At 38.3% G+C, this 12,937-nt stretch overlaps 1 protein-coding gene across 2 annotated transcripts in view; it reads right to left on the bottom strand.

The window, feature by feature from the left end:
• The window catches only part of GRID2 (glutamate ionotropic receptor delta type subunit 2), a 686,989-nt gene that overhangs the window by 121,934 nt on the left and 552,118 nt on the right, over positions 1-12,937 (bottom strand). For both annotated transcript variants that reach the window (XM_053941218.1, XM_053941219.1), the window contains 2 exons: positions 9,114-9,311; positions 1,291-1,603 (listed from right to left, as the gene is read on the bottom strand). In XM_053941218.1, the coding sequence (XP_053797193.1) occupies positions 1,291-1,603; positions 9,114-9,311 (511 nt within the window). The remainder of the gene's footprint in view (positions 1-1,290; positions 1,604-9,113; positions 9,312-12,937) is intronic.

Below are 12,937 nucleotides of genomic sequence, written 5' to 3'. Positions count from 1 at the left end.
TCTAAAGTTTTTGGTTTTATTTATAAAAAAAAAAAATCACAAAAACCCTGGAACTATCTCTTCAGCTCTCCTCAGCTGACCATCACTGCTCAATGCAAATGATAATTTTAAAAGTAATGTCTCTGTGCTTATGTGTTTAAAATTACCCCTCTCGTGTAAAGTCTCAGCTTAAGCTTTTCTTCTTTATTTTGGATAGTGACATTATTTTAGCTTTTTTTTTTTTTTTTTTTTTTTCATTCTAGGAGTTTCAAATTGATTTCCATGGATACCTTTAGCTTTTATGGATGGCATCCGATTGTTTTGAAAAAAGAGTAATGTAATGCTAAATCACATGTTGCCAGTTTTACATAAATATTACACCTTTACCTATAGTGTTCCATCCAAATACAGGTTAAAAATACAAGGAACTGTCTGGGAGTTTGGGGCTGTTTGGGCCATGGCTCTTTGTAGAGCAGATGCTCTGTGAAATTAAAACAGGTGAACCTGCAGTACCAGCAGTGACTGAGGAACAATTACATGGATAAGCAAGAAGGTGTTCATTCTGTTTTGTTGTCAAGAGTTATTATTTAAACCCCCTTTGCTCTTATATTAAGCTGTGTTTTCCTATTCCACTTTGCATTACAACCTCAACTTGTAGACCAGAATTCTAAGCAGTATATACCCAACCAAGATCTGCAGTCCCTGATGTCTTCAGGATGATTGGCTAAAATTCTGCCAGAAGAGTAACATTGTGAAGGACTTGGGAATATAAGCAGAACTGGGGACCAGCCTGGGCTACACCAGATGCTAGATGGGATTGAGAAAGCAATCAGGAAGGCCAGAGAAGCTTGAATCTAAACATTAGATAGGAAAAGTGAAATAAATCAGAAGAGAGAGGAAAGACTATCAGACACAGTAAGATTGTTTAGCACTGCTGACTGGTCTAAACTTAGTTCAAAATCCAAATCCCAGCATTCTCTGTCTGATTGGGTAAGAACATAGCACTTGTTCATGTTGAATAATTCTCCAGCAACTGATGAACAATACTTTTTTTTTTTTTTTACTCAGAGAAAAATCACCTTTCTGTAATAACAAAACAACAAATCACAAGCTAGCACGTAGTGCTCTGAAATTCTCAGGGTTTCCACACAGGGCAGCTAAATATCTAGGAAATCTTCTAGCTCAAGTCTTTCCAGTGCTCCCAGTTCCTTGTGGGCTGTGGGAAGGAGGCAGGGGAGAGAAAGGTCTCTACAGCAATGGGGAGGATAAGTAGGTTTTTCGTTGGAGGCAGAGCCTCCCTCTGTCTCTTACCTTGTTGCACAAAGGATCCATAGACAAACCACATGGAGTTGTAGAGAGTTGTGGACGTCATGGATCCCATCTGAAGGCGTGGGGGGTTGAGCCAGTTCAAGAGGTAGACCAGGAGCCCCACTAAGAGCACCGTGCCAGCAATGCAGGCCCACAGGGAGAGGTCAAAGGGGGCCAGGCAGGCAAACATGTCCACTGTCTTCTCTGCCTTGCGCAGCAGCACGCCCACCGAGTAGTCCATGTAGCGTGTTGTGAAGTCCACCACGTTCTCCCTGTCGGGGGTGATGGTTAGGGCAGAGATCCCAATGTCAGCTCTCTGAGGGGAGGAAGAGAAAACAGCATGCATAAGTAGGAGCTGCAAAAAAGATCTTTGTTCCTCTGTGATTTATAGCAGCTAAGCTTAGGGAAAATCAGATGCCAAGACCGAGGTTTTCAGCATCATATATGTGAGCACAGAGAGGTGAGCAAGGCTTGAGCAGGGTAGATCAACCATATGTCTTAGTTTCTGCAAGCAAACCTCACTTGGTGGATTCTCGTACATCAGCTCTCCTTGTTGTTATTGTCCAAGAAATCAACATACTACAAACACAGATAATACCTGGAGGATATCTATTTTTTATTTTGTCATTTTTGTCAACCTGGCTTATTAAAGCCATCCCTGCTCTTGTGGCAAAAGTTAGATTTTGTGCATAGCAGATGTAATCATAGGAAATTAGTTGCCTGATAGAGCCAAATGTATAAAATATTTTCATGATTTGATGATCATGACAAAGGTCTACTACCCTAGAAGCACCTGAAATTCCATAAAATATCAATTTTATCTACAAAGTCTAAAGTGCAGAAGGGCAGATTCTGCGCACAGTTCCTTTACGATTAATTCCTCTGTATCCTACTGTCAAGCAATTCCTCCAGCAACGCCAATCTGTCCTGCAGCTAGCCTGGACTTGCTTTGTGCCATTTCCTTTTTTTTTTTTTTTTTTTTTTTTTTTTTTTTTTTTTTTTTTTCTTTTTTATAATTTAAAGAACACATTTCACATGAAAAGAGGATGAGTAACATTTCTTGATCTAATCATTGTATTTCACAGTATGTATTAGGTCTCCAGGGACACCAGGCACAAGTACAGCAGGTGCTACTTTACTTTTTGCAGGTACAATTAGAGCTTCAGTGAAAACAAGAAAGGTTATTTAAAGCAGACACATGAATACCATTTTAAAAAGCCCAAATACTGAGCAATAAGATTGTGAATTCTAAATGTTTAAATATGACAAAAGACTACTTAAAATATTTAAACTTCTACTACCTTGATTTAATCCATTTTTGTTCTGCCTAAAGAAGTGTGTGATCCTTTGGAAGGGGGTGAGGAGAGCACAAAAAATGAAAAGTACTGAATCAAATTTTATTAATTCTCTTGAATTTCTTTCTTCTTGCCCAAAGAAGGCAGAGATTCCTAATTCCTTAGACATGTGATTTGAAATACTGAGTGGGAAGGTATGGCAGCTGAAACTGACTAGAAGATTTTGTAAATCAGCTGGGCTCTTTTAACATTATGTGCAAAGCACTCTGCAGCCCATGGCACAAGCACACTCCTAATCACAGTGCTCTTAAAACTTCAGTTTAAATGATGTTACTTTATATTGATTGTTCACTGGCTTGAGAAAGTGGCAGAACCTAGCTGGAAACCTGATGATTTGGACAAAAAAAGGGTTTGAAAATATTGATTTTCTTAAAAGCTATGAATTAGAGCTTCAGCTTTAATTTATGTGTTAAATTCTCTGGTGTCATAAGTGAAGTTGTGTTGATGAGCACAGCTGAAAGCATGGCTTCATGAATTCACTCAGGTCCCTTCCCAGCATTTTTATGAGTGATGATTCAACTGCCCTTTGCCCATAGGCAGCAGCAAACTCAGTCAGTAATTAGAATTATCCATGGAAATGTTCAGGTTATCCGCGTCTCCCTATCCTGTCATTACAAACCTTCTGCTCAACGAGTGACTCAAGTGATTCACAGCAACCTGCTGACAGTCAAGCCCTAGTTCCAATGAGCAAGGTGCAAACCAGCCAGCATTTGAATTGTCTCCACAACTGTGAACATAAATATGTTTTTAAAACAATTTACAAATACACAAGTCCAATAGTTGTCAAACAGGAAATTATGATTACATTTAATGAATAGCATAGATTGGGCCTTTTCCCCTGAATGTGTATCAAAAAGCAAAAGAGGAATTTAGGGGTAAAGGAGGACATGGAAAAAAAAAATCCTAGACACAGCCTCTGCTTATTAGGTTAGCTGGATTGCTAATTTTCAGTATATTACTAAAATACTTCCCTACCATACTAGATCATTGAGATTCTCATTCAAATTGCAATCTGTAGGATGCTTAAGGATGCTCTACTGAAAAACAACCAGTAAAGATACTTTTACCAAATAATAGCTGACGGTATGACTAATAGAATTCTTTTCTGCTTTTCTCCCCCTTTTTACAGCAAAACACTTTCCCCCCCCCCATTAAATACATTGAAGAGAATTAAAGAAAAAAAATGAGACATCATGGTATCTATGGAAATACTACTTCTAATCTGCATCTCTGGGAAGCAGTCCCTCCACATTCCCCAGAATTATGGTTCAACTCCAGTTATCAACCAACTATGACAGCAGAACAATATTGTGCTAATGGAAATGGTGTATTTCCTTTGTTCTACTGCAGCAACAATTGTGATATAATTATGTCTTGCTACTTTTTATGCTACATATATAATTAAGGCTTCAAGGTGACCAAATTGTGACCAAAGGTGACTCCCTTCCAGTACATGAAGGGAGCCTACAAGAAAGATGGAGAGAAACGTATTACAATGGCCTTGAGTCACAGGATGAGGGGGAATGTCTTCAAACTGAAAGGGAGTAGGTTTAGATTAGATATGAGAAAGAAATTCTTTACTGTGAAGGTGGTGAGACACTGAAACAGGTTGCCCAGAGAAGCTGTGGATACCCCATCCCTGGAAGTGTTCAAGGAAGGGCTCTGAGCAACCTGATCTAGTGAAAGATGTCCTGCCCATGGCAGTGGGGTTGGAAGGAGATGATCTTTAAGCCATTCTGTGCTTCTATATGTCTTTATTTCTTGAGAGGTAGTAAAGTGAAAAACAGAAAGGAGAGAGGTAAATCCTGACTTCTTTAGCACTCAAGTGTTTAGCTGTTAAAAAAAAAAAAAAAAAAAAAAGGAAAAAAGCTACACAGAAATATGGAAACTCATATACTTTACTTACTAAATTGGATCATAAACACCAGCTTCCTAGAAAACTACACTTTTAGCACAAAACCAAGCTTAAGCTTCTCTTGATACTTGATTTACTGATAGTGAGCATCCTTAATTCCATATAGATTCTGTCATCTTGTTTCAAAATTGGAAGATGAAAAAAATTAAAAGCTTGTCATTAACATGTCAGATTGGATCACAGAAGACATCAGTTTGAAGTAAAGGTTCACTTAGTGCTTTTGAGATAGAAAGGCAAATGCATGCAATTATGTCAATATTTAGATATAAAGCTGCCAATCTGAATTATAAACATGTATAGCTCTCCACTCACTAAGTTTTTGCAGTGCCAAAATCAAAAAGCCATCATATGTCTTACACGCTTCTCATGAATGAAACTGTGACTCCTGAAACAGACTGAAAAAAACAGCAGAGGGCATTATTTTGCTCTGTGTGACCTACACAGAAATTTATATTTATCTTCCTTAGCAGCAGTTCTCCTGAGGCCATTGTAGAGCAACATAACCAGAATGAGAAAATCCAAAAGAAATGACCTAAAGGGTCTGATAGCACTCCTACTGGTGTCACAGAACCAGCTTATCAGCAAAGCCTAGAAATCCCTGAAATGTCCCTAAGCTACTGCTGTAGCAAGCACATCTCATACACATGGAAAGCAATCTTCCTGTGGTTCATCATCAAGAACTGGAAAAATAAATTCATCTATTCTAAACCGGTCCTGTGAGGGCCTGCCTTTTATCCATTTTCAATATTAAATCAAGTTTCAACAAATGCTAGAAGTGATAAAACGTAGTCCCATGTTATGTGGTTATTAATATGGACATGCAAAAACCAGAAAGACATTTTTACTCAAGCTAACACACAGAGATCCAAATAATTCTCCTTTTACCCAGCTATTATTTTTTTCTTGTCTCACTTTGTCCTTCCTGTATGGTTTCTCCCTTCCTATAGTACCCCCCTTTAAGAAGGTGCAATAGAAAAAGAGGCTCATAAGAGGCTTTTGCTTGATTTGCAATTTCTCTTGGAAATCATTAAGCATGTATTTTTCCTTTTCTGATGGACCTAAGTGGAATCAGGCTTCTTTCCTTATGCTATTTGCTTCTGCATGGCTCCTCACTGGAAAAAAAATCCTCACAACATAGCATGGCAAGATGTGAATAGCAATGGTTGATAGATGGGAATATCACCAGAAAGCCCAGAGTCATGCTGGAAAGCCTAGTGTACTCTCCCAGAAGTGGCATTAGCCACTTCTCTTGCCTGTCACACAGGCTTATCCCTCAGGCCATCTGAATAGAGGGCAAGTAAAGGAATCACAGTGAGAAGATATATAATTAACAGTAACAGAAAGATTTGTGGTAAAGCACTACTCCCTTGAGATGGTTTTAGCCTCTCCACAGAGGGCTGCTGCTCTCTGAACTAATCCTGTTTGTGAGATGAAGCTCTACAAGATGCAGTGAGAGCCCTGGTCACTTGACAGGAGAGGGACAAGAGCACCACATGCTTCTCTCAAAGAGCATTTATTATTCTCTGAAAACCACTTGGTTCCGGTGTTTAGCAAACAGAAACCTTTGTATAGCAGGGTTACATTCAGGTTATTTTGACTAGAAAAGGTGCATGAATGAAGTGTGTATCTAATAGAAGTCTTGACAATCAAAGGAGGGGAGGTTTAAATCAGTTTCCAAGTTCAAATTAAAGACCACTTTCTATGTTCTGCTGATTGCAGCTCCTATTTTAGCAGCCAACAGAAACCTGGTCTTCAAAGCTGGAACAGAGTGAACTAGGCACAATGTCGTGCTTGTGAAGCCAGCTGTTGGCCCAGGGCATGTACTTGGCACAGCTGGGCTCCTGCCCTGCCATCCAACTCTAGCAGGGCTGCTGCAAACAAGATCAGCCTGGGACTGCTCTCCCTGATACCAGGACCTGCACCAGAGACTGCTGCATACTGAAGATGGTTAATGCAAGCAGTGAATATTGATCTTGAGCACAGAAATTATGTGGTTGCTACAGCAACTGCTATTTCATATGGCACATCTTCTGGAGCGGCCAAAGACACCTTTTTCTCAATGAGATGATCTCTACAACTGCCTGGAAGGAGGCTGGAATGAGGTGGGGATTGATCTCGCCAGTAACAAGAAATAGGACAAGAGGAAATTGCCTCAAGTTGTGCCAGGAGATGTTAGAAAAACTTCATCCACTGAAAAGGTGGCCAAGCATTGGAACAGGCAAGCCTAGAGAAGCGGTTGAGTCACCCTCCCTGGAGGTACTGAAAGACAAGTAGATGTGGCACTTCGGGACCTGATTTAGTGATTGACTTGGCAGTGCTGGATAGCAGTTGGACTTGGCGATCTGAAAGGTCTTTTCCAAGCTAAATGGTTGTATGATTCTGTGAACTAAAAAAAAAGAAGGCAGCTATTTTCCATTACCCTTGAGTAAGACTTGTCTCTTGCAGAACTCGTTCCTGGCTGACACACTAACAGGCAAAGAGTATTCCCACTGTTTCTGGAATTCCTCCACTTGTTGGCCAGACTATCATGTACAACTTGGTTGGGAAAATAAGGAAATGCTGTGTCTCAAACAGGTTAGGCCTTTAATTTAAAACTATTCTCTGCTCTTTTACTTCCCCTTATAAAGTTGCCAAGCGGATGGAAATGTGAGCTCTGGGGGCAGAACACAGTTCACAGTAAATAAGAAAGCAGCCTTTCAAGAACAGCTTGCACTTGGTAAGGGGTAGATAGACACTGGCTGCTCGCCCAGAGGTTCGTTTGCCTTAAGAGGGACAGAGAAAGGGAGAGAAGGCCACAGTGAACATTTACTGCTAATTAATTATGTAAGGGTAAGGAAGATGAAAAATTATAGACTGCCACAGTATAGGGAAAACATGGGTTTTGAATTCCAAATGCAGTTCCATTAACCCTTCACAGACTGTAGATGTGCAGATAGATTTCATACCTATGAAGACTCATTTACAACAAAATCATTGCAGGCTGGTAAATCTCTTGCACTTGAGACATGGATTTACAGATCTGGGTGGTCACCACCTTCAATGGGCTATTCCTTTGAGTCCCTGCCTGCCAAGGGAACAAGAATCCCATACATGTTTTTCCTTGGAGCTATTTGAGTTGTTATGAGTTTTGCCTTAACAATCATCTGTTGCAAATACAAAAAAAACATTCTAGGCCCAGTTCCATTTCCAGACCATCTAGAATTAAGACCCCTCCAGTCTGTGTTATGCAGTGGTCTGATGAGTACAGCAGAGAGCAGGGTGTAGCATAACATCAGATTCAGAGGCAGAAAGAATGGTTAAAAATAAATCAATGGGCCATTGTGGTATCACGTCTCAAAATTAGATGACAGATTTTTAGTTGTCAAGGTTTAGAAGGTGATGGAACATCTACTTTTCTAGCTGTGTCCAGATTACCAATTGTGAATACACAATTCCACCTTCCAGTTTCATAAGGACATGGGGAGATGGCAAATGAACTTTATTATTACAGTGTAGGTATATGAAAGGTGATATGTGTAAAGAATGAGTAGCTGGGTTTTTCCATTCCAACAGGCTTCTTGCTGATCAGGAAGGCAGATTAGGTAAAACCTAACAGTAATTTTTAAATCACAGAGGATAACATTTTCTTAAAAAAAAAAAAATTCTCTTTCTTTTTTGAAATACTTAGGTACTGTACCAGACCATGGTGCTCCTTACTGTTAGCTGTGCTTATGAATTAAATTCCATCTGCATGTTTGGAAAAACACTTCTATAGCCAATGTCTAAGTTATTCACATGAATATTTACTGCAGTTTTTTAAGGAAGCACAACAAATGTAGGACTCTACAGCTGTAAAAGCTACACTCACATGTTAATTAAGAGAAAATAAAATACATTATTCACAGTACAAATGAGGTATCAACAAAATAAAGTCTGCCTAGTCTTTTCTCTCTCAATGGGAGAAACTCCAAAGAGATAAGACGCAAGGAGTGGCAAAAAGAAAAAAGGAAAACATTGCATATGCAGTAGGTTCAATTTATTTATGATATAATGTTGAACAATTAATGTCAAATTAAGTAGACTAAATGGTTTATTAATTACAGAATAGATAATATATCACTCTTGATTCATACATATACATAATGTGTTATTATATATCAATAAAACATTTTCTGTTGATTATATACCTCATGTATTCATCACATCAACATTTTTCTAAGTGCATTATTTATGTAATGCATCACTAATTACTGCAACACCAATTTTTCCTCTTTTGAACAGCCTCTTCAACTCATTTGTCAGGTCTTGCCAAACTAATTAGGATGCTGTGCATTCCATTATTTGACTACATTTAGATTTTACTTTTTTTGAAAAAGAGATTGTCCTGCTTCTTAAACAGCTACTAAATAGTATAATTTCCAGCTATTTCAGTGCTGTCCAATGCACACTATTCAAGTGCTGGCAAAGTGCAATAAACAAAGTGTTGTCAATTACCCATAAAAAAGGCAAACAGAATATAATACATATTTCTTAACTTTATCACACATTATTATTTAGTAAATGATTAATGACCTTACCTTAAACACCAGTTCTCCTATCAGGCCGTTCCATGACCCATCATCCTGAGGACTCCCATACTTGTGATCCGGTGCTACATAAATTTCGTATTTAAAGCCGAGGTAAGTGGCCAAGGCTTCCAACACATCTATTGAGAAGCCCTGATACTTCTTTGGTTTTCCCAGAACATTTTCAGACACCATGACAAAGGGCTCTTCCTAAACAAACATACAAAAAAAAAAAAAAAACCCAACAAAAAACAAAGGAGGAATCTGTTAATATAGCAATTATATGCCATGTTTGGGTGCTGGGGTTTATTTAAACTAAAGAAGGAACTGTTAAAATATTATTTATACAAAACTTCACTAAAATACCTTGTTAGCAGTGCCCCTTACATTCTACGAAATGTTATTTTGTTTTGGATTTCCTTCAACAGAGATATTTTATTTTTCTAATATATATTGCAGTAGTAGATTTTCTGCTGTAACGTTTCAACCAAATGCTTTTTAATAGTGCCTGCTGACCACACTTATGGTCAGCAGGACTGACATACACTCAATCTCTGGCCATAAATATGGAGGATTCTACAGCAATGCCATTTTCCACTAGATGGGCAAACACTGTACCTAATGCAGCCACTAATCCATGTTGTAAGGAAAGAAAAACATGGCAAAACTGAAACATGTGTTGCTCTTGTCCTTCTACTGTAACCTGAATATAGGCCAGTTAAATTTAAATAGTTCTATCCAAAGAAACTCCATTTGATTAGTTTAGGGACAATCAATTATAGGACTTAAGGCTGTCTATGAGAATGACTGATGAAGAGTAATCTGAAAGATGACCACCATAAAGGATAGAAATAGATACCAAAAGCTGATACTGAAAGGTTGGATTTCCAACAACATGCTTTTCTTATTTTTCCGAAGACTTGTAATAGTTTTCTCTTGTTATTATATTGCCCCTGCTCTGTTATTATTGCTGTTGCATGATTAATTTCTAGACATTCCCCTGCACATTTTTTTTCCAAAATGGATACAAAAACCAGATCATATTTCTAAAGACAAAAAATATATATTTGCCACAGATGGATTTCATTTAGACTTGTTCTTTATTTTCTCTGAAAACATCTGTCTGATCTAAGTAGAGAAAAATATTAAATCACCCCCAAAAACATTAAGGTACTGTAATGCAAAAGGTAGTTTTTTAAATATGATACATGTCTTTCTTTTAATTCATTACATAGTGCTGTGATTTTGTGTAAGGTTAAGAGAAACATCTATTCTGGGGTGCAAAAAAGCTAGTTCTAACTTGTCATGGCTTGGCCAGGACAAGCCCATGAAACCGCTCCTTGACCACTTTGCTCTGTCTGCAAAACTGACAAGCAGATAGAAGAAAACAGAATTGAATTTTTGCAGTGTTTGTGGCTCAAACTTTAATTATATCTACAGTGGCATTTCTGTTGGCGTTTAAAGTATTTCTTTATTATTCTACTACTTATATCTGTAAATTACTTTGAAGCCAGAGGATTTTTACCATTTTTTTTCACTAATCCTATACCTCACTAATATTTTTAGTTCGCTGGAATGTCCTTCTGTATGAACAGGTGCCACTGAATTGCAGGCAGGATGTTCTTGAAATAAGAAAGCATCTTTTGTAAATGCTTGAGCAAATATTCTCAAGGACAGCCATATGCTGAGGATGCTGCCAAAGAAGAAAGGATGCAACCAGACTTCACTGGCAGGATGTTCTTTTCTGGCTCCAGGAAAAACCCCAACCCCAAACGAAAGAGAATATGAACCAAACAACTCCAGCCCTGAGAAAAAAAAAAAAAAGTTAAGGGTGGACTATCTCAAGTTGTTAATTCTAGTTGTCAGACAGAATTTCTTTCTTCCATATTATCCAATATCAGTGAAATTGACTAAAAATGGAGGAGAGAAAGTAAAATGAATTTTTAAAGTAGTTTTCCAGTGCCCAGGTACCAAGAAATTGAGACTAAGTTGATGAAAGCCTCTCTTAAATGAGAGCACAAAAGTGAATCCAGTGTTGTTGATCACCTGAATGATAGATTCCATAATATAGACTCAAAATTACAGGGAAGAAATATTTCTGCAACAAATAAAAATGGTAGTTCATCAATCTAAACACACTATGCACAAAATTCTAAATATTTATGTGTACAAAGGACTTTTTAGAAGTTGATGATTTTGTTGATGAAGTTGCTCTTTGTAGTTATTTTATATGCTGTTTAAAATGCAGTTTGTCACAGCTAATATCCTTATTAGGACTTAATAGTCCTTTATTAAGCAATGTAATATTGTTTGCTGTTGAGAGACTTACAAAAAATCCCAATGCCCAGTGTCCTATATATATGTAATGAAATATTAATAGTCAACCAGCTTTATGCAAAGCAATCAACATTTTCCAATTTTTGTTGAAGTCTGGACAAGCAAACCCTTTAATCACATTCCAAACAAAACAAAACCAATCTACTGCCATGATGATTTTTTGTGCAATTTTTTAAATTTCTGAGAATGCTTCAAAAGAGAACAAAAAAAAAATATTTGTCTTGATATTTTTCCCCTCATAAATGCTGCAGCTTGAACTATGCCAGTTATTATTTTCTTTTTTCTTTTTTTTTTTTTTGCACTGGGAGGGTGTTATGGGAGCTATGGAAAGGTGCATACATCCCTACGACATGGATGTTAAAATGATTGTCTACATCCTTGAGAAAGTTAAACTTGCAGAAAGAAAAGAAACATGGCAAAACAACGAGGACAACAATGAGCTTGTACAAAGTAGGCATGAAAATCTGATGAGCTAACTGATGATTTTAGAGGTGGAAAAATTCACCTGGATGATGAAGGTTCCATTCTACCCCAATAAATTCAGGAAAATTCTGACACATTTTCTGTCCAAAGCAAGTGTTAATTCAGAGTATATAAGAAGTTCTTTTCCAGAGAATCCATACAACTGTCAGTCTTGGAGATGCTCAAAACTCCCCTGGACAGCATTCCAACAACCTGCCCTAACATTAACCCTGCTCCACACAGCTGCCACCCAAGAGTCCCTTCAAACCTAAACTGTTCCATAATAAAGTGAAGTGATCCAAGGAAGGACACTGCTCCTGCTTCTCCTTTCCTTCCTCTTGGAGGCACTTCTCTAGAGGACTTAGAAGCCTCTATAGGGCAAGAGCAGACTTCACAGCCTGTAAAGCCAGGGAGGTCTGGAAAAGCAAACAAGTCATTCATGACAGAGGAGAAAAATAAAAGAAAATTAATGGATTGCACACCCTTAACTTCTTGTTTTTGCAAGGTTGATGATCTGCCTTTCTGAACCACGTGGACATCCAGTATATTTAGGGGATGGCTCTTCACCCAACCTCAGTGGAGATCCTTTCAGAGAGGGGCTATTTTCATTGACCTTTGCCTTCAACAGGCTCCCTTCTTGTCCCTACTAAGTCTGTGATAAGGGGTCCTTCTCAAAATAGCTTCACAGTTACCACTGCCTTGTTTCTTCTTGGGATCAAAGCTGTGCTGCCCTGACCCAAAGGAGGATGTGTTTAAGACTTGGTGGATTTTACACAGGACCATGGGTTAACCGTGATGGACAGCTAAGCACTACACAGCCAAAAGCACCTGCAGCAAAGTGAAAATCAGCAGAAAACAGGTGAAGGTTATACTGGGTGAAGCTGTGCATATTGCTTTTTATGGCTGTAGGAAGACAAAGTCTGGCTTCAGAGGTGATTATGTCTCCCAGGCAAGACAAACTGCAAAATGCTAGACTGGCGCAGCTTAGGAAGGATAAAGGTGAACCCAAGATTAAGGCAACATGATATAAAAAAGGG

Source organism: Vidua chalybeata, chromosome 4, assembly GCF_026979565.1.
Source record: "Vidua chalybeata isolate OUT-0048 chromosome 4, bVidCha1 merged haplotype, whole genome shotgun sequence".
Taxonomy (NCBI): domain Eukaryota; kingdom Metazoa; phylum Chordata; class Aves; order Passeriformes; family Viduidae; genus Vidua; species Vidua chalybeata.
Note: the sequence above shows the minus strand (reverse complement) of the source record. Positions and strands in the feature narration are given on the sequence as shown.